Raw genomic sequence first — 23067 nt, forward strand, 5'->3', positions numbered from 1 at the left:
AGTAAGCACTTAATAAATGCCATTTTTATTATTATTTATAGTGGATTTAGCTTAATGACCAAATTATAAATCCTTGGTATAATTAGGTCTACATTTCAAAAATGCAAACAAGTCAAGCAAGTGATACTCTTCCTGCAGGGTGAGTTAAGAAGGAATACGGCCTTTGAGACATGAAATAATGGGTCAGAGTCAGAATTTAGGGTGAAAATATCCATCCCAAACAAAGGAGAAGTAGGATGGATGGACTGAATCGGAGACTATGGCCTTGAGTAGTTCAACAATTAAACCCATCAGTAATTTCAATAATCTACTGGAGCTTGAAATGAAAGGCCAAATATGGACACTGGGTGACAACTTACTTATAATTTCTCTGGCTCCATAATTTGCATTTCATCAAAAGTAAAATCTTCTGAACATTTTGACTACTTACAGAACTTCGGCAGCATCACCTTCTGTTTTCTCAACAATTTCTTCACTGAGCCGTTCAGTTGGGTCTTTACTTTGCATTTGTTCTCCAAAAGCTTCTACAGGTTTACGTACAACTAGCTTCGCTCCAGGCACAATGTCCCTGTAGACGTCTAAAACAAGAACTGAGGAGAAATGCAAAGGGAAGTTTTTAATCTATTAGTTGCAAACACATTTTGGACATGATTACTGAATTTGAAGACATTCAATAATATGCACAGTCAAGGGGGAAGAATGTTTGGAAGATTTCATATATTCCTTTCTTCTCCCAGTTCTCCAACAATCATGTGATAATTAATGGCAAAAATAAAACCTGTCTCTATTCTCATTTGGCCCCACCCCCACCTTTTGATTTGTGAGATAGAGCTCTATCTTGCCCAAGATGTCTAAGATAATAGTAATAATTATTTATTTTACTTGTACATATTTATTCTATTTATTTTATTCTGGTAATATGTTTTGTTTTGTTCGCTGTCTCCCCCTTCTAGACTGTGAGCCCACTGTTGGGTAGGGACCATCTCTATATGTTGCCAACTTGTACTTCCCAAGCGCTTAGTACAGTGCTCTGCACACAGTAAGCTCTCAATAAATACGATTGAATGAATGAATGAATAATTATGATATTTGGTAAGCGGTTATACTATGTGCCAAGCCCTAAGCTGAGAATGGAGAAAATACAGCACAATCATGTCCCCTATAGGGCTCACAGTCTAAAGGGGAAGAAAAGGTATTTAATCTCCCTTTTACAGATGAGGAACTTGAGGGCAGAAAAGTTAACTGAGTCACCCAAAGTCAAACAGCAGGTAAGTGGCAAAACTGGGATTACAACTCAGGTCTCCTGACTCCCAGTTCTGTTCTTTTTTCACTGGGCCACTCTATCTAAAATGGATTATATCAAGAAACCAGTAAAGCAAGAGTTCTTAGTGTCAAAAATAATGACAATGATTGAGATAATTCTATTATTTCAAATCTTTGCAATGGCTTTTTTTTGGTATGGTATGGTATTTGTTTTTGTATTTGTATTTGCAAAGCAGCTTGGCTTAGTGGAAAGAGCACAGGCTTGGGAGTCAGAGATGGTCAGTTCTAATTCCGGCTCTGCTACTTGTCAGCTGTGTGACTTTGAGCAAGTCACTTAACTTCTCTGTGCCTCAGTTACCTCATCTGTAAAATGGCAATTAAGACTGTGAGCCCCACGTGGGACAACTTGATTAGCTTGTATCTGTCCCAGTGTTTAGGACAGTGCTTGGCACATAGTAAGCATGTAACAAATACCATCATCATCATTTATTTTGCTATTTTGGCATGGGTTTGTTATTTGTTTGGTATGTGTCAAACACACTTCTTAAATTCTGGGATATTTAGAGGGTAATGTTGGGACACAATTGCTGTCCCACATGGGGCTCACAGTCGAATAGGAGGGAGACCAGGTACTGAATTCCCATTTTACAGTTGAGAAAACTGAGGCACGGATGTTAAGTGACTTGTCCAAGATCACGCAGCAGGAAAAGCGTCAGAGCTGAGATTAGAACCCAGGTCCTCTGGTCCCCAGGTCCACATTTTTTCCACTAGGCCACGCTGCTTCTCGACTGGACTCAAAGTACTGTCAAGTTCAGACTTTGTGACTCTGAAAGGAAAGTCAGGAAATTTTGCCCAGTTTGAAATTTTCTATTTTCTCACTTGGCTCAGAAAACCATTACAAGTGTTAACTTGCAGTATGCCTGCACAGTACATCAATTTTACTTTAGAAATAATTGTTCTTTTAGAAAACAAGAAATCTGATCACTCAGTTATTGTGAGTAGATTCACTTGTCCTTGCAAATCCCATAATAACAATCCAGAAGATGAAGTTCAGACTGCTACCAACCGGCAATTCTCCATGTTGGGCAGGCAGAAATCAGTTTGAAGAGACAATCAGGGAGGAAGCAGAGGAGTTTGCTCTCTCTTCCACAGCTCCAAAAGGCAGACTGCTGAAGCTTTGGGAAATACCAACCCAAGAACAAACACTTCTATTCACGTCATGAAATCCCATACATTATATGTGAACCTGCCACTTCCTCCTGGATGTCTGTAATGATCACAGCCCAAAGGAGAATCACCATTATGCATCTCATCCTTGGCTCTCAGCCAAGCATGTTTGAACTGTGTGATATATGATATATATGTGACATATGATGCCAAATAATGCTGGGGCTCACCCTCAACCTTCCGCAAGCTGCAGAAGACCCGGATGGCGGATAGATCTGTCGACAAGTGATCGAGGATGAGCCTCTTTCTCCGCTGAACAATGGACCAATGAGGGTTGACCCATGGTTCTCCACATGAAACATACACCTAGCAAAGAAATGTTGCTTTAAATACACATTTGCTTCAGTTGGTTTCAGCTATCTTACAACAGACCCAGGCTCACAAAGCGACCTTATTTAATATGACCTTATTTAGCATGGACTGAAGTAAATCAATGAATCTGGAAGTTTCTCAACAATGGACGTTGGCGCTGTTCATCAACAGATCCCACTTTCAAAACTAGAAATAATTCTCAGTTGTGAAAGAGCAATGTCAAACGTGCCTTAACCACGCATCCATCCGATTCAAGCTCCTCAAAGGCAGAGACCACATCTTTGATTCCTAATGCACATCCTGACAGGGAACCACGCATATTAAAAAGGGTCAGGTTCAGACTTCCAAGTGGCCAAACACCCACCACACAGCTTACTGTAATTATATCAGATGCAAATCTGCCCAACTCCTCACCTAGAGTGCATCTCTGAATTATTAAATTATGCCCACATTCCTCCTGCTATCTGTTCCTGCAGACATGTCAACAATGAGGGTAAAGGCGGTCTTAATAAAAGTAGAAAGACTCCCATAAACAATAGTCAAAATGCTCCCTGATCCTAAAATAATCCTGAGGGCCTCGGACATTTCTGCCCACTTTTGTTGGACAGGAAAAGAGCAGAGTTAAAGGGCAGCAATGGTAAGATTTCCTGAGACAAATGTTCTATCTCCAATGGAAAACACAGAGGTAAAGCCAGAATCATTTTTCACCGGCAAGGACAGAAATCAATACAAATAGGCAGTGGTTAGCTCTGGATTAGGTCTATTCAGGCACTATAAAGACCTGTGTTGGTGTGTTTGTCCCTGAGTGGTAGAACTGCATTTATTCATCAATCAATTGATGGTATCCATTGAGCACTTACTGTGTGCACAGCACTGTTCTAAGCACCTAGGGGAGACAATATAACAGAGTTGGTAGACATGTTCCCTGCCCACAGTGTGCTGTTATTTCCCAACTGAATCCAACTAAGCAGGAACTCAGGCCTTCTGAGAGTTACAGAAAGAGACGACCCTGCCTCCTGCACCCTTGGGAGTTGGGGAGGATCCCTCAGCCCCCAAAGTGAGGCCTGAATAAGGACACCCACAACAGCAGTGTGCAAAAATTCAATAGGAATAGAATTCAATGGGCTCTCATTTTCAACAGATATATAGGCGTTCTGCTTTGGCCAGCACTTTTCATTTTCTAAAATATCCTTCTCCAGATTTGTTTTTTTACCAGAGCGTCTCTCTGAAGATCCTTCAAAAGAAAGACTTCTGTCCCTTCTTCACTGAACAGTCTCCTAGCAGCAGAAGGCAAGTTCAAGATTGCAGTACACCTGTAATAACAGATACACACTAATGATCACTCCCAGCTCAAGTCACAAAGAAGGGTTAGACTAGCAAAGAATGCACTTCTGACTTTGGGCATGTCACTTAACTTCTCTGTGCCTCGGCTACCTCACCTGTAAAATGGGGATTAAGACTGTAAGCCCCACATGGGACAACGTGATTACCTTGTATCCCCCTCCCCCAGCACTTAGAACAGTGCTTGACACACAGTAAGGGCTTAACAAATACCATCATTATTATCTATCCTTGGCTGGTTTAAAGAGGACAGGGTGCATGCATCAAGGAAAGACATGCCAGAGGGGCCAATTTGGTACAGGTTCAGAAATACTGATTTGCGCATAAAAAGGACAGTAACCGCACATAAAATAGGTGCACTTAAAAATGTGACCTATAAACCCAAGTGCAGATTTTCGTATCATTTTCCCTACAGCTTCATAAAATATTTTTGCTTTGATGTGAAGCAGTACATTTTGCAGAGCAAAAATAGATATTTAGTACTTTGATTTATGTTCACATTAAATTCTGAAAGAAGAACAGGAGATACCTCACCAACCCAAAAAGGACAGCTGAGTGACTTTGCCACTAAGGCTTTGACCAAATTAAAATCCAAATACTAAATGGCTTCAAGCATTTCCACCAACGCTCTTCATCCTACCTATAGGCTGGCTCTCTTCTTCCACTACTTCCCAGTTCAAACTTGTCATTCCTCCCAATTCTGCTTTCTAACTATGCTTTAGTTTAGTTAACTATGCTAACTCTCCTGCCTCCGACCCTTAGGTCATACTGTTCCCTAGCTTGGAAATCTCTTCTCCCCATAAATCCATGAGATCACAACTCTCCCCATCTTTAAAGCCCTTCTACAAAAGTCCCACTTAAATCCATGAGATTACAACTCTCCCCATCTTTAAAACCCTTCTACAAAAGTCCCACCTCCTCCTGGAAGCCTTCCCCAATTAATTCACAAAATCCCAGTCATGCCAGAGCAACACATACCCTGTGTATTTTAATCCTACCATCAGCATTCATATAGGAATTCTTATTTAGCTACATATTTTTTTTCTGTACATCAATTCCTTGTTTGGTTTCATCTGATGTGCTTGTACTGCTTCCTGCATTATACTTGGCTGTCACTTCCTCAAAAAAACTTTGTCTGTCCCCCACCCCATTAGGCTGTAAGATCCTAGAGGGCAGGCAATATGTGTCTTGTTATTATGCACTCTTCCTCAGTACATTGCCTAGTACTCTACAGTCAGTCAATCAATTGTATTTCTTAAGCACTTACTGTGTGCAGAGCACTGTACTAAGCTCTTGGGAAAGTTCACTATAACAATATAATAGATACATTCCCTGCCCACAATGAGCTTAAATTCTTACATTCCCTCTCCCTTCTGCATCATCATTTTTCTTGGATTTGTATCCTTTATTCACCCCACAGCACTTATGTACATACCCGTAATTTATTTATTTCTATTATTGTCTGTCTCCTCCTTTACACAGTAACTGTTACATTGTACTCTCAAGTGCTTAGTACAGCACCCTGTACACACAGAGTAAATGCTCAATATATACCATTGATTGATTAAGTAAATGCCATTAATTGACCATCGATTTGAAGAAAAATGTAGTTTGAAGTTATAAAAATGGTTCAAAGAAGCTCATTTAAATGGGAACCAGTTAACCAGTTCTAGTTCTAAATGAAAGAACTACTTAGAGAAATCAATCAATGACATTGAGTGGTTACTGTATGCAGAGCACTTTACTAAGTACTCTTAGCACGCTTAGAACAGTGCTCAGAGCTTAGAACAGTGCCCAGCGCTTAGAACAGTGCTTTGCACATAGTAAGCACTTAATAAATGCTATTATTATTATTATTATTACTAGGGAAAGTGTACTACAATCGAGTCGGTAGACACATTCCCTGTCCACAAGGAGCTTACAGTGTTGATGAGGCTCACTGAATTCTGGGGTGCAGAAAATAAAACATCTTTTAGCCAACCAAATGAAAGAGACAGAGTCGAAGTTACCTTTTATTATAGATTATTATAGATTGATTCATACCATAAATACTTGCGAAGTGGTTGTTACTTTTCCCCCCCTATGAAAAAGAAAAATTACCTTCAATTTCATTTCCAAATGTTATCAGTTTCACTGGCGTGCACAATCTGTTTAGATAAACAGTTATATTTACCTGTTCAAAAAGTGCTGAAATTCAGTTTTGTATGTTTCAAATTTAGCGTCTTCATCGGGAATGCTTTTTAAATTCTCCTTTGTTTTCAGTTCCTTTTCTAGCTCAACGTTTCTAAAAGAAATGGAGCAGATTATGATTGAAGAGCTTTTATTCACTGTCAACTTTCTTTCTGATTTACTCCAATGTAAGTCATAATTGATCAAGCCTTGCATTCCATCACTTTACTTAGCAAAATGGGATACTTATAAAGCATTTTAATTAAATGTAATTAAATTAGATCTACCCCCTCCACCTGCGCTTCTATCCCCATCCCTTTGCATCTTGTCAAAACACTTACTCTCTCCCTTCTTCCCAGAATTTTCAGAAACCTCTTTACCTATCAATAGTATTCATTAATCAATGGTATTTATTGAGCACTTAATATGCGTAGAACACTATACTAAGCTCTTGGAGATACCTATGCAGCCTACTGCACAATGATTTAATTGTAGATAAGAAAGTGGTCAACATCCTTTGGGAAAACTGTGCAAAAGAGTATGGTGGCAGCTTGAAATTAGGGTCCAGACCAAACTAAAGGTTTACAGACCTGAAAACCTAGCTAACGTCTGTTCATCTGTGAAACTTGAACCCCACACAAAAACCACATCAGATTACTTGGACAGTTCTGACAGCATCGTTTAAGGGCTGTACTCAATATCAAATGTTCACCTCATCACAACTACCTTCCATGGGACATACTGGGAAACCAAAAGCAAGAAGTATAGAAGAAATGTTTTAAGTAGAACAAAGCTTCAGTCACTTTGCATCTCGGCTGAGAAACTGAATTTCAGTTGCCCAAGGACAGACCACCAGAGTGCCTTGCAATCGAAAAAGGAACATCTCTTTGAAAGTCGTGTGGCCTAGTGGAAAGATCATGGGATGGGAGTCAGAGAGGAGCTAGAGAAGCAGCATGGCTCAGTGGAAAGAGCCCGGCTTTGAGGCCATGGGTTCAAATCCCAGCTCCGCCAACTGTCAGCTGTGTGACTTTGGGCAAGTCACTTAACTTCTCTGGGCCTCAGTTACCTCATCTATAAAATGGGGATTAAGACTGTGAGCCCCGCATGGGACAACCTGATCACCTTGTAACCTCCCCACTGCTTAGAACAGTTCTTTGCACATGGTAAGAGCTTAATAAATGCCATTATTATTATTATTATTATTAGGGTCTAATCCTATTTCTGCCACTTGTCTGCTCTGTGACCTTGGGCAAGTTGTGTAAATTCTCTGTGCCTCAGTTACCTCATTTGTAAAATGGAAATTAAGAAGACCGTGAGCCTCATGTGGGACTCAGCTTGTATCAACCCATCACTTATGTGCCTGGAATATAGTAAGTGGTTTAACAAATACCATTAAAAAGGGGAGAGAGGAGAGAGGAGAGAGGGAGAGAGGGAGAGAGGGAGAGAGGGAGAGAGGGAGAGAGGGAGAGAGAGAGAGAGAGAGAGAGAGAGAGAGAGAGAGAGAGAGAGAGAGAGAGAGAGAGAGAGAGAGAGAGAAAAGCAAAAGCATCTCAACTGGACCTTCTATCTCCCAGCATTCATTCTCTGTCTCTCTCCTTTGCCTGTTTTTTTTGCACAGAACCTCCAACAGAAACAAGACTGAAAACAAAAGGGCCTGTGGGATTCACATGATTATTATTTCTTCAAATAGATGTGGTCCCCTGTCTACGTTTAACCTTTCCACTTATTATAGAAAATCACAATGCTGTGTTGCTGTTAATTATAGTGAATCAGCTGAAAAGGAAGAAAAGAAATTCAAATTGATTCTTGCAGTGACATAATTGAAATATGAAATTTAAAGAGTTTGAAAATGTATTAAAATAAGCTCATTCATTTATATTACACTGCGTATCAGCCAGACAGCTGTGTAAATAAAGGCCTAAAAAGTTGGAGACTATTTGCTAACTTTTTATGTTGAAAAAAAAAAAGATTTGGATTATTTTAAGGGCACTATACTTACACTTTATATCTAGTGAAATGAGCTAATTATGAAATGTATGCGTCAGAGATTTCAATTTCAGGCTTGACTTTACTTTGAAGATTAATTTTTTACTTTATCATCTTTACAGGCAGTTCAGCAGACAGCCTATCTGAATGTTCCTCATTGTTCAGTGATGTATGAAGTGTATTTAATCAATGTGAAGAAAGTAATATTAAACTATTATGATCAGCCTTAAATGTTCAAAAGAAATCTTAAAATAAAGGTCAAAAGGTACTATCTTTGCTAACAATATGAGAAACAATGTATTTAACTTATTCTTTACATCACAGCTTTTCAATGATCTATGAATCTTTTTGTCAGAGTAATAAAAATACCGAAGGTCTTTTCCCCGGTGTAGCTTCTGATTATTTGTACAGATCTTATTCATGTGCACATGATGACTAAATCAATGTTTTTGCAGAGAATGGTGTCTCAAGGTTTTATTTGCGAGACAGAACAATTATTTTTTCAAAGGTGTAGTTTTAATTAAATATTTCATAGCTTTAAACCTCATTTTGAATAATTGCCCACAGATTACACTGAAAAACTGGGGACTGTATAATTATAACCCAGAAAGTAATAACTATAAATTCATGGCCTGTGTTACCCAGAATTGTTTTAAGACATAATAAATACTAACAAAGGCTAGTAGCTTTAAAAAAAAATCCAAAGCAAAAAAAGTTCAATCAAAATCCAAATTGGATTTCCAGCCTATGGGACCACTAAGCATTCCTACCTGCCTCATTACATTCCCCTCAGTCCAGCCTAATCGAAGTTGCCATCCTGTCAGGAAGCAAAATTCCTCACTTTGGTCTTCTCTAAATTAATCAACAGGGGACCTCATGACTAGGGGTTTACTACTCATATCCAGATAACCATGGGGGGAAAACAAGCATATAATAATAATAATAATAATGATGGCATTTATTAAGCACTTACTATGTGCAAAGCACTGTTCTAAGCACTGGGGAGGTTACAAGGTGATCAGGTTGTCCCACAGGGGGCTCACATTATTAATTCCCATTTTACAGTTGAGGTAACTGAGGCCCAGAGAAGTTAAGTGACTTGCCCAAAGTCACACAGCTGACAATTGGCGGAGCTGGGATTTGAACCCATGACCTCTGACTCCAAAGCCCGGGCTCTTTCCACTGAGCCACACATATGAGGCATAGAGAATAAAAACCCAAACTGTTCTGCAGCGTGGCTCAGTGGAAAGAGCCGGGCTTGGGAGGCAGAGGTCATGGGTTCTAATCCCAGCTCCTTCACTTGTCAGCTGTGTGTATGTGGGCAAGTCACTTAACTTCTCTGTGCCTCAGTTGCCTCATCTGTAAAATGGGGATTAAGACTGTGAACCCCATGTGGGATAACCTGATTACCCTGTGTCTCCCCCAGTGCTTAGAGCAGTGCTTGGCACATAGTAAGCGCTTAACAAATGCCATTATTATTATTATTATTCTTTGCTGACTTCCTTGATGGACTTCCTGGCCAAGTGGTACAGTTACTTCATTGGTTATCATCTTTGATTTGACATTTTTTGAAATGTAATTTTTTTATATTCATTAGATTATTTTCTTTCTTTGTGAGTCTGTTGCCAAATTCCTCCCACTCGGCTCTTTTAAGATTGAAAATCCCCAGTGGGCCAGGATTAGGTGGGAATGATTATCCTAGAACCTTTCCTCTATGCTTAGTATAATGCTTTGCCCAAACTAAGTGCTTAACAATGATTTATTATTTTAAAATCCAATTATGAATAATAATAGTATTCAGAATACAGCATCTGTATTAATAGTAATCAAAAGCTTCCTCAGAGATATTGGAGAAATGTTTAAATCCAAATTATTTCTGACTCCATCAGTGACACCGTCTTTAGATAGTCAGGATACCAAATATGAATCCTGACTCTCACTATTATGATAGTCAATTTCATCAGAGTTCAAGAACTATTTCCCAATAGTCAGGGAATGAATTACCACAAGGTTAAGTAAAGTTACGTAGACAGATGTGAAAAATCAATGGCAATTTGTCACCTCGAGAGCAATGATTTCCACTCTGCTTTCCCCAGGTAGTGTCAAACCTGGGAGAGAACTGGAGGCACAGAGAATTGCTTTTCCACTGGATTTCTCTACGGAAACCCAGCCTTGAGAAAATCCCAAACAAGTAACTTTTACTTTACCTTGTCCCTATCTCTCTCCCACCTTGTGTCTCCTCCTCCCTATTCACTGGAGACCATAAGACAGAATGGTTTCACCGTGGGGTGGCCAACTTTAACTTCACCAGAAATAAAATTTGTTGGAGTTTGGAAGGGAGAGAAAATTAGGGTGGAAACAGTGAATAAACCGCCAAAGCAGTTCCCGGGCTATGGTAGAGGAAGTGTAGGAAGCTAACAAGGATAGTTTATTTATTCTTCAGGGTCTCCTACTGGGGAAGAAGTCATGAGAAACAATGAACACATCACTAACAAGCAAGTTTCTCTTTTCTGAAGGGACCATCTCTATATGTTGCCGATTTGTACTTCCCAAGTGCTTAGTACAGTGCTCTGCACACAGTAAGCACTCAGTAAATATGATTGAATGAATGAAGGAATAAAAAACCCTAATTCAACTAATACCGATAATCCTAGTCCCAAATCTTGCCTTTGAACTGGGTCAAGGAGATGGGGGAATCTGACCAACGCTGTAATAGTTTTCCAGTAACTTGCAAGGATACCTTTTATTAGAAATTGCCCCTAGACCTAATTTCTGGAGCCTTACATTCTGTCCAGCAAGTAAGAGGTAGCTGTACTATGGGGTTGGGGTAGGGAAGGGAATGACTGGGGGGAAATGGAAGGGGGAAGAAAAGTGAGAAGAGTAGAAATCAAAGTGTGCCAAAAGGAAAGCCTGCATTGTGGTTAGGATACTCTATCCTTGGTACTCAAGGCAAGCCAGAAAAGAGCCCTAAGGAATGAAGGAGACTTGACCATTAATTAACCTTTCATCTCTCCACTCTATTATCTCTCTCTTGTAGGTCACCTATGCACTTAAGTCTGTACCCACTAAGCACTTTGACACACCCTCCCAGCACTCATGAACACATCCTCATATTCTGTTGCTTCCCCTATCTGTAATTTATTTTAAACACCTCAAGAGCAGGGATCGTGTATATCAATTCTGTTGTACACGCCCATGTGCATAGTACAGTGTGCGGACTCACAGTAAGTGCTCAGTAAACACTACCAATTGAGTGATTAATCTGTACCTCTGTGTCCCTTTAGGTTATCCAGCCTTTTATTTCATAAACATGGTACTTGTTACGTGCTTACTATGCCCCAAGCACTGTTCTAAGAGCTGGAATGGATACAAGTTAATAGGGTTGGACACAGTCCCTGTCCCAATTTGGGCTCACACTCTTAATCCCCCTATTTTTTTTTACAGATGAGGTAACTGAGGCACAGAGAAGTTAAGTGATTTGCCCAAGGTGACACAGCAGACAAGTGGTGGAGCTGGGAACAGAAAGACTGTATGCCCGTTGTTAGGTAGGGACCCCCTCTATATGTTGCCAATTTGTACTTCCCAAGTGCTTAGTACAGTGCTCTGCACACAGTAAGTGCTCAATAAATACGACAATGAATGAATGAATAATGGTCATGCCATCTCACACTGGCATCCCTGCTTGCCTCCTTGCCTCCAAACTCACCTTCCATCTTCTCTCCCATCCCATCCACACAAGTTGACTGGGAGGACAATGGGATGGGCAGATTTGGGGAAATGTGGGATGGAGGAGGGCACATGGCAGCGGGGGAAATAGGGCACAAAAATTCCAAACCATGGAGGAGGGAACAGGGAGGGAGAGCCTAATTCAGAATTGTGTCCAACCTGATTATCTGGTACCTACTCCAGTCTTTAGTTCAATGCTTGGCATATAGTAACTATAGTTGTTTGATGCGTGTCCTGCAGCTCTTTCTTCTGAAAGTCCAGTAATAGAACCCCTCTGCACTAGTGAGCTAAAGGGTCCCAAAACTTTCTCTACTAGACCATCCCAACTAGGAAATGTTCTTTTTTCATTTTAAAGATGGGAAAAGGCAGCTGAACCACCTTTTCAGTAGTACCTGATTACCTCCACCACTCCCCTCCACCACACCTCAAAGCAAATGACTGATGTAGGATTTTCCAAGAAAACAACAGCCAGGAAAATAAGAAATCAATGGCCACTCTACAGGGCACTTCACCAGGAGAATAAATAAACAGTCCTTACCGCCTTTTCAGTTTAGTTGAGATATTGGGGCCAATGACCACGGTTGCTTGGTTTTTATCCTTGTCCCCGTTCCGCAAGGCTCTCAGTCTCAGAGGCCCACTCCAGTCTGGCTTTTGGCCAGTTGGTTTCTTTAGTGGGGGGCTGTTTGCAATCAGCATTCCTTGGATTGGCCAGTCAAAATCCTTTCGAAAAAAATGAAAACGATGTTAATCACTGGAGACCTGGAGCAGCAGCCAGTCAAAGAGTTAGTGGTACAGAAGAGCTGATGATGCTTTCCTAATTGACAGCATTCAAATTCTGCATGAATGAGAATGAAAGAAAAATATCTTCAAATAATTCTTTCAACATCTGAATTCTCATTTTGGGTTTTTCACTCAGAAGAATACCATAATATTTTCAAATTAAAGGTTAATAGTACTGGAAGGAGAGTACCTTAGAAATTCATTTGAAGTCAATAATTGGGGGCAGATACAATATTTCTGTGGTGGGGTCTATAAAAAAATGAACATAGGATTGGAGAAATAAATGGGGACCGTTACAAATTAAGAAATAAATACCCGCATATGTTAGTTACAGTTAAGCTGACCATTAATTTTTTTGAAAAACAACATATAGAAACACTAATTGCCTTGGGGATACATCTTCTCCAAGAGGCCTTCCCTAACTAAGCACTCATTTCTTCTTCTCCCACTCCCTTCCGTGTCACCCTTGTACTTGGATTTGCTCCCTTTGTTCACTCTTCTTTCAGCCCCACAGCACTTACATACATAACCATAATTTATTTACTTATATTAGTGTCTGTCTCCAACTCTAGACTGTAAGCTCACTGTGGGCTGGAAACATGTCTACCAACTTTGTTATACTGTATTTTCCCAGGTGGTTTGTACAGTGCTCTGCACACAGTAAGGACTCAATAGTTGATTGATTGGGCCTCCCCTTTCCCTCTGAGCAACCATGAGAGCAGGGAAGCAATTGGCAAGTGTGGGGCTGAAGTTCTTGGGCATTTTGGGGTGCTAGTCTCCATGCTGCAGAAAACCACGTGATCTAAATTGAATGCATCCAGCCTGGACAGGAAATTAAAAGCACTTAACGTGAATAAGACCAACTAGGGCCTCTGCAAAATTGTCACTTTAGTTTATAATCTTCTTCCAGCCCATCAGATTCTCAGTCTCATGGGCAGAGTCCAATATGTTGTTTTTTTTACCACTTGGTTCACAGGTCTAGCCAAGACAATCTCAGTTCAGGGAAAATTGCATATTTTTCTAAAATTGCTAAATTGCTCAAGACTGTCCTGGCTAGACCAGGACTCGTGGTCACCTAACATATGTTTACAAGTCACAGATTTAATGTGAAGGCCTTCTTAAGGGGTGAATCATGATGTTGGTGTCATTGAATAGACTGGGCTCACAGTCTAAGGAAGAGAGGTAACAGGTATTGAATCCCCATTTTGCAAATAAATGAACTGAGGCACGGAGAAGTTAAGGGACTTGCCCAGGGTCACAAAGCAGACAAGTGGCAGAGCCAGGGTTAGAACCCAGGACTTCTGTCTCCTAGATCCGAGCTCTTTCCACTAGGTCATCCTGCTCCTCTATGCTGCTGTTGTGTAGACTAAGTTAAAGGAAGCAAAAGTATCATCTTTTAGTTAATAAGCATGCAAGAGGAAATGCAAGGAAATACAAAAAGATCTTCCAACAGGAAGAACAGGAACAATTTCAGAGGAGTAACTCCAATTTTATTATTTCTAGCCCCTGCCCAGGGACCCAAAGGCCTAGGATCACCCAGAATTCTAAAATGTCCCTTTTTTTCCCTCCCCCTAATACAAAGCTTCAATAAAACGGTGTTTATTGCTAGGTGACCTGCCCGAGAACCATTTCACACCCACTAACATAGTATCATTCCTTAAAGGGCCACTTCTTGACCTATAACTGACAATGAGAAAGTACAATGTTATCAAAAGAAAATGGGAAAATATGTCCTCTCTTTTGACAGGATAGAAAGTTCAGTTCTAAGACGAATGGAATTTTTTTGCAGTGCAGCTTTTGTTAGAAAGCTTCTGAGGGTGATCAAAAGCATTAGCTGTTCCTCTCTTTGGGAGACTTGAACTCTTCAAGTTCACTAACTGGAATCTGAGACCACATCGTCACCAGCCCTGACAAATAACTCTGCTTCTGCTCTGGCTAACAAGGGTCTTTTTAAAGCACTTACTAGGTGCCAGGAATTGGTGTGCAAACAAGATAATTGGGTCATATTTAGTACCTGTCTCATAAGGGGTTCAAAGTTTCCATTTTACAGGAGAGAAAACTGAGACACAGCAAAATTAAGTGACTTGCCCCAAGTCACACAGAAGGCATGCAGGTGGAATTAATATTAGAAGTAGTTGGCAGGGATTGGATGTAGGGTGTTCTCATTAGATTAAGCCACCCCATTTATGATAGCCAAGCAACTTATCGGGCCTATGACTATCTCCTCTAACCGCACACTGCTCCACTACATTGTTTAGGTCCATTGTACTTTAGAAGATGTATTATTCTTCCCTCCCAGTGGTTGTCCTGCTTTATTTTCACCCTATGGGAATAGGGACTGTATCCAACCCAATTTGCTTGTATTCACCCCACCACCTAGTATAGTGCCTGGCACACAGTAAGTGCTTAACAAATACCACAATCATTATTATCATCCAACAGCTACTTTGAGTATCCTGCTGTTATCCATTCTCTTTACATGGTCCATCCAGTGAAGTTATGTTGTAATGGGCAGAATTGGATTTGTGTCAGGGTGGGTTTGAAGCACGTGAAGCCCAAGAACCCTCACCCCAAATCCAAACAGGAGACTGCCCTGGAGAAATGCACAGTCACTGACCTCTGCTGATTCTGCCCTCTCCAATATTGCCACAGTCCTAGATTTAAGCACAGGTGCACTAGTTAAAAGTAGGGTACTACACTTTGTAGCCCTCAAGTGAATGGTTGTGGCACAAAGATTCAGATTGATTCCATCAGCGTTAATATTTCCTGGGGGAATCCGCTTCCCAGCTTCACTCCCTGGGGAACCAGCTCAATCTCCTGGTCCTCTCAGTGTTCTTACTTACCCCAGCCCCCATTTTTCCTGTGAACAAGAGATATGAGGAGATATAGCCTCCTGTCTCTCCTCGCTTCAGTCTCTACTTCACTCTGCTGTCCGGATTATCTTTGTACAGAAACGCTCTGGGCATGTCACTCCCCTCAAAAATCTCCAGTGATTGCCTGTCAACCTATGAATCCAGCAAAAACTGCTCACTCTTGGCTTCAAGGCTGTCCATCACCTCTCCCCCTCCTACCTCACCTCCCTTCTCTCCTTCTACAGCCCAGCCCGCACCCTCCACTCCTCTACCACTAACCTCCTCACTGTGCCTTGTTCTCGCCTGTCCCACAATCGAACCCTGGCCCACGTCCTTCCCCTAGCCTGGAATGCCCTCCCTCCGCACATCCGCCAAACTAGCTCTCTTCTTCTTTTCAAAACCTGAGAGCTCACCTCCTCCAGGAGGCCTTCCCAGACTGAGCCCTCTTTTTCTTCTCCTCCTCCCCTCCCCATCACCCCCTGCCCTACCTCCTTCCCCTCCCCACAGCACTTGTATATATTTGCACATATTTATTACTCTATTTATTTTACTTGTACATATTTACTATTCTATTTTGTTAATGATGTTCATATAGCTATAATTCTATTTATTCTGATGGTTTTGACACCTGCCTACCTGTTTTGTTTTGTTGTCTGTCTCCCCCTTCTAGACTGTGAGCCCGTTGTTGGGTAGGGACTGTCTGTATATATTGCCGACTTGTACTTCCCAAGTGTACAGTGCTCTGTACACAGTAAGCGCTCAATAAATATGACTGAATGAATGAATGAATATTGCTTCTCCCTGTTGCCCCATAATGCCCCTTTCCCAGTGTTCAGCCAGGTGGCACTGGGTCAACCTGGTGGGAAAGGTCAAAATAATAATAATAATAATAATAATAGCATTTATTAAGTGCTTACTATGTGCAAAGCACTGCTCTAAGTGCTGGGGAGGTGATCAGGTTGTCCCACAGTAGGCTCACAGTCTTCACCCCCATTTTACAGATGAGGTAACAGAGGCCCAGAGAAGTTAAGTGACTTGCCCCAAGTCATACAGCTGGCAATTGGCAGAGCTGGGATTTGAACCCACGATCTCTGACTCCAAAGTCCGTGCTCTTTCCACTGAGCCACGCTGCTTCAAAGGAGCTGAAGCTCCCACCAAGTGAGTGCAGGAGAGGAGGGAAGGGAGGAAGGGCTTCCATTTTTAGTCAGGAAGGGGTCTGAGAGAGCTCGGTATAAGAATGGGGTGTATGGGGGGAGACAGAGGCATCTGGCCTCAGCTCTCCTGCTCATGGTAAAGCCTGAGGACTGGGGCAGATGTTTCCCAAAGGATCTATTTCCAGTCAGGGAGAGGGGATGGAATGGCCAGATGTCTTCTTGTCCCCATCCCTCAAGAAGAAGCTGTGAGAAGCGGCGTGGCTCAGTGGAAAGAGCCCGGGCTTGGGAGCCCGAGGTCATGGGTTCTAATCCTGACTCCGCCACCTGTCAGCTGAGTGACTTTGGGCAAGTCACTTCACTTCTCTGTGCCTCAGTGACCTCATCTGTAAAATGGGGATTACGACTGTGAGCCCCACATGGGACAACCTGATCACCTTGTATCCCCCCAGTGCTTAGAACAGTGCTTTGCACACAGTAAGCGCCTAGTAAATGCCATTATTATTAACAAGTGGCAGAGCTGGGATTCCAACCCATGACCTCTGACCCCCAAGCCCATGCTCTTTCCACTTAAGCCACGCTGCTTCTCATAACAAAAAATAACAAAGGTTATTCCTTGTTAACCTGTAGGTTTATAGCATAGTTTCACCTTTGCTTCCTGTCCACCTACAAAGCATGTCTAATTAATCTGTTGCATTATACTCTCCCAAGCATTTAGTGCAGGGCTCTGTACATCATCATCATCAATCGTATTTATTGAGCGCTTACTATGTGCAGAGCACTGTACTAAGCGCTTGGGAAGTACAAATTGGCAACATATAGAGACAGTCCCTACCCAACAGTGGGCTCACAGTCTAAAAGGGGGAGACAGAGACCAAACATACTAACAAAATAAAATAAATAGAATAGATATGCACAAATAAATAAAATAAATAGAGTGTACATAGTAATCAATCAATCATATTTATTGAGCGCTTACTGTGTGCAGAGCACTGTACTAAGCACTTTAATCACTCAATAAATACCATTGATCATGATCATTTCTGGAGTAAATTAATCATGACTCTTTTCTGTTTTCAAACCACTTCAGTTGTTTCTATACTGTGACTTTACCACAACTGTATCACATCCTACAGAAAATATACTTCAGAGAAATGGGAATCTTACAGCTGAAATATATCGTGAAAGTTTCTCCAAAAATAAAATTACCTCATTAATTTCTCCATTGGGAAGGACTGGCCACAAGTATGTAAGGTTGTTCCACAGTGGATTTTCAACTCTGGAATGCTTCCACTGATCAGGCTTATTTGTTCCTTCATGTTTTATGGCCCACCTATAGAAAATAAGAATTCATGTCCAACATTAATGAGATTTCATTCTTTTAGGGTATTTCATCATTTTGGAATTTGGGGTTCACCCAATTTTTATATAGTTTAGCTTTACAAAGACTGAGTTTTAAACCCTTAAATTTATGAGAAGAATATTCAATAAGCCTTGGTTAAGAATTCTTGAGGAACAAGATCCCAACTTTCCCCCATTATAACATTCACAGCTTTATGTGCCAACTTTTGTTTTTGAGAGTGGGTGCGAAATGGTGGGAAGTATTTTAAGGGTGAAGGGAGCTGGGAGCATCAAAATCAAGGTCTAGTTGAAGATAAACTTGGAAGGAACAAATACTGTTCGATTGGGCACAATGAGTTAAAATAACTGATACGTAAAATGGAGAGAAACAGTGGAAAGTCTAGAAGCCAAATGTACAGAATTTTCTTGACGCTGAGGGAGAGAGAAGTAACTGGGGGTTTCTGAGGAGTGGAAAAATGTGTGCTGGACAACCCTTCAGGAAAATGATATATACCACAGTGTGGAATATACACTGAAGTAGGGAGAGTGGAGTCAGGAATACCAGTGTGGAAGCTGTTGCAAATCTAAGTGTTCTATAGCCAGAGCTCAGATCAGGGAGGAAGGATTTGGGGTAAAAAGCAAGGAGGGAATTTGGGAAATGTTGTGGGGGAAAAACTGGTAAGATTTAGGAGTTGAATGAATATGAGATCTGAAAGACAAGTGAGGAGTCTTGGATGACACTGTGGTTGACAGCTACTGGGACCAAGGAGTATGGTGGTATTATTGACAAATATAGGACTGCGGAGAAGTTGGGTTTGAGAGGGTAAGTGAGAAGTTCAACACTTATTTAAAAATGGTAAAAGCTGCTGTCACTGCCAACACCAAGGCTGCGGGGTTCTCTCCTGCTTAAGCCTGACATCCAACTACCTTGCATTTTTACATTTGAAATAGAGATAATTGTCCCCTAATTTTTTTCAATGGTATTTGTTCAGTGCTTACTATGTGTCAAGCACTATTCTAAGTGCTGGGGTAGATACAAGTTCATCAGGTTGGACACAGTCTCTGTCCCACATGGGGCTCACAGTCTAAATTGGAAGGAAGATGATTTAATCCTCATTTTAAAGATGCGGTAACGGAGGCACGGAGAAGTTGTGACTTTCCTAAGGTCACACAGCAAGCAGTGTTACAAAATACAAGTTACTCAGGGTGTACACAGTCCATATCCTGTTTGAGGCTCAGGGTCTTAATCTACATTTTACAGATAAGGTAACTGAGGGACAAAGAACTGAAGTGACTTGCCGAAGGTCACACAACAGACAAGTGGCTGAGCCGGTATAAGAACCCACGTCCTTCTGACTTCCAGGACTGTGCTCTTTCCACTATTCATTCATTCAATCGTATTTATTGAGCGCTTACTGTGTGCAGAGCACTGTACTAAGCGCTTGACCATGCTGCTTCTCAATCATCTAAACCAAACAATATTAATAAGTTTGGGATCCCAAGGTAAACACAGGGATTTAAAGTTAATTTATTACATGCAGAATTGCCCAGAATTAAGAAGAAATAGACAGATGTATACAGGAATACAAATATAGAGGGAGACATGTATGGAAGCCAACATTTTCTGTGTGAAGCAAAAGCATTGTCAGCATGAACAGGGGAGAATAGAAATTACTGCTCTGTCCACAATATCATTTTGGCTGTCACAGGAAAAGCTGATGCTAATGGAAGTAGCAGATGAAGTTTCAGTTTTTACCTGCTCTTGCCACTACTATGAGGCTTCTTGCTAAATTCAGGTGGAGGCAAGAATTCTATACAGTGTAGTGTCAATTGTAGTTTTTTTATCTTTCTCTGCTGCAGTTGTTTCACTTCTTACAAGTATCTTGCCTGATTCAGCAGCCCAGCAGAAAGCAGGCTAGAGGCTAAGAATAGAAATTAAAGCATTGCCACTACTGTGATAGACCTTCAACTACTTTTATTCCTTCTGATGACCAAGGAAATATGCACAAAGCCCTTTCTGGCTAACACTTTGAACAGATATGAGCATCTGCATCCTGAAGATGATCGCTTTTGGTGACAGTGAGTTCTAATTAGGCCTTGATTATAAAGAAAGCCTTAATACAATTAATATTGTTCAAGATAATATTAGAGGAAACCATATTGTCAGAGGATATTTCATAACCCACAAGGATTCCAGGATCTCCCAAAACAGTGAATTAAATGAGGTGATAAGAATACGAGAAGTTAGCACTTTTTGAGAATCAGGAATTTCAGAGATATGGCTTTCTATTTACTTCCTAGTTGGTCCACAAAAATGGTCTTCCAAGGATTTTGAGTTTACATGGTAGATGCGTTTGTGAGGTCATAGGTTGGAGGAATGGGAGAATACCATAATCCCTAACTAACTCAATTGGACAAAACTTGACTAACCTTCCCACTAGACTCCATCTGCAACTTTTGGTAGAGAGCCATTTTCAGTGTTGGCAAATTGGACATGAACTCCAGGTAATCAGGATTTGGGGCAGTGAAGCTCTTTCTGTTGTGCTCTCCCAAGTGCTTAGTAAAATGCTCTGAACATAGCAAGTGCTAAATAAATAAGATTGATTGATTGATTGACTGAAGCCTTCCCCTGTATAAATACAAGCTATCCATCTAGGCTCATAGTGGAGATCCAGATTTAATCTGGAATTTTTCTTTAATGTTTATTACTATGCTGACCAGGAGTTTTCACATATAAAACCTTATGCTGCTTTTCTTTTTTCCTGAGGGAAAAGGAAGAAACGCATAAAGGCTTCTAAAGAAAGAAAAATGTCATCACATCCCACCCCAGGATTAAGACCCCTTTATGATTTATATCATACCAATAGATCTCTCGGAATTAGCCAGTTATGTGTATTGCTGTTAATAAACATTCACAGCATTACAGAAAGTGGGATTATGCTGCCAACTTTCAGCCCAGTGGGAATTTTTATATACAAGTTATCAACCTCTTAAAATTCTGTTTGTAAATGAAAGGCTGACAAAAGCCTTAACTATAATGGCATTAATGGGCAAAACTGTAATGGCTATACAAGCGCATAACATAAATTATACTTTTAGCAAAACCAATTGTTTCCCACAAAGATCACTAGGTGGAGACAATGATTCATGAATTGTCTACTGACAGACTCATTTTTCTAAGAATTATCGCTCTGGACATTTTTCAGTTGTCTTTTCAATGTAGCACAGGCAACACAACCTACATTACTGTTTTAGGAGCATTTCCTCAGAAAACAAGTGTACTTGGAAACACTTGGCCTTATATAAACGTTTCCACCTGTTGCAGGCTTGCTGTTCCGTGTCCATGCTACTGACGGTAAAAATCTAAAATTTGTTGATTTGCATGAAAAAAAAATTGAACAGTTCGATAACTTTGGGGTGTCACCTTTTACCCTCTCAGTGAAAAAAATAGTTCTGGATTCAGTCAAATCAAGGGCTGGAAGAAATTCCTGCCTCACTGATGGAGTTTAATCAAGTCTGACTCACCTTCTGACAGTACTAAATCACTGGGAAGTTTGGGCAATCAGGAGGTTAAAAAAAATTCCAGAGCGTTTGAATTGAAATGCAATAGGACTATATAGGAATATTCTATCAAGAAACAATTATACTGTTTCCAGTAATGTAATGAAGCCAGTAACAAAATTCCTTACAGTACATAATTTGAATCTGATATTGTAATAGTTCACTTGTAAGTATTGTAATAGTAAGTAATAGTAATATTGTAAGTAATAGTTCACTTTAGTGAACACCAGTCCAAAATCAGCATGCCTTTAATAAACAGGCATGGAAAAATGATCAGGTTAGCATTCCATTACTGTCAAGGACAAATGATTTTTTTTTAATCTGTGCTTTAGACCACAAGGGCCCATTTCTTTAACTATGTCATTTTAAAATTTTTGGTATGTCAGGAGTAAAGGTGAACACATAAATATGAAGATATTTTAAAAAAACTTGGCTCCAGATAAAATACTGAAATAGTCTAACTACAGAGATTAAATTTCTATCTCTCTTTTTGATTATGATACAGTATAAATGACCAGTATTTAAATAAGCACACCACATTTGTTCAGACACTGAATCCCCAAAACAGAATATACTAATTAGGAAGGAAAGAAGCAGAGATCTTAATATGAACTATTGCAGTAAAATGCTGCTTTGATTTCAATGGGATTGGATTGAAGCATAAACAAAATCCCAACAGGACAGTATGGTTTTGTCTTAAACATTTTTTTCACTTATGAAGCTCTATTCTTCAAGATACTACAGAAATTATTCTAACCCAGGGAATGCTACACTTGTCCAGGATACCATGCATCAAGTACAGTTTGCAGTAGGATCTCTCTTACAACCTAGAGGAAAATACGCCTTCAAAGGGTCCATTGAATGTATGTAACATGTTCTGTATCTCTCTTTAGCCCAAAATATAGTAGAATACGCATCAGTATAAAAGATCTTTCGTGCTGCATATATTTCACAACACCACTTTTAAAAATAGAATTTTAACAGTTATTGTACAGTTGTTTTTTAAAATGTAGGCATAAAATCTATCATCACATACTCCAGTGATTATATGCCAGACATTCAGAAAGCAATGAAATTGCCATTTTCCAAATTCGAACATTCCTTGTAGCACTGAAACACTATTAGATCATTAACCATAATTTACACATAACAAGTAACCTTTTGAAATAGCTATATGGATTAAATGCCACATCATTTTCTAACTTGAATAATGGGTAAAAAACTGTTAAATGTACCATGTAAGCAGTTTCCTGGACTCCAATCCCTTTAGCCCTTTTCTTTTCCTTTTGCTAACATATTTAAATTATGTATATAGAAACACAAATGGGATTTTAAGGTGTTCTGGATGGAGGAAGGAA

General features: G+C 40.3%; 1 protein-coding gene across 1 annotated transcript in view; it reads right to left on the reverse strand.

Annotated features, from left to right (window-relative positions):
• The window catches only part of DCDC1 (doublecortin domain containing 1), a 405509-nt gene that overhangs the window by 66077 nt on the left and 316365 nt on the right, over positions 1-23067 (reverse strand). The window contains exons 18-23 of the mRNA XM_038764553.1: positions 18017-18140; positions 12563-12744; positions 6317-6427; positions 4016-4115; positions 2661-2796; positions 431-590 (exon numbers count right to left, since the gene is read on the reverse strand). Of these exons, the coding sequence (XP_038620481.1) occupies positions 431-590; positions 2661-2796; positions 4016-4115; positions 6317-6427; positions 12563-12744; positions 18017-18140 (813 nt within the window). The remainder of the gene's footprint in view (positions 1-430; positions 591-2660; positions 2797-4015; positions 4116-6316; positions 6428-12562; positions 12745-18016; positions 18141-23067) is intronic.

The sequence above is a fragment of the Tachyglossus aculeatus genome, chromosome 22 (assembly GCF_015852505.1).
Source record: "Tachyglossus aculeatus isolate mTacAcu1 chromosome 22, mTacAcu1.pri, whole genome shotgun sequence".
NCBI classification, from domain to species: Eukaryota; Metazoa; Chordata; class Mammalia; order Monotremata; family Tachyglossidae; genus Tachyglossus; species Tachyglossus aculeatus.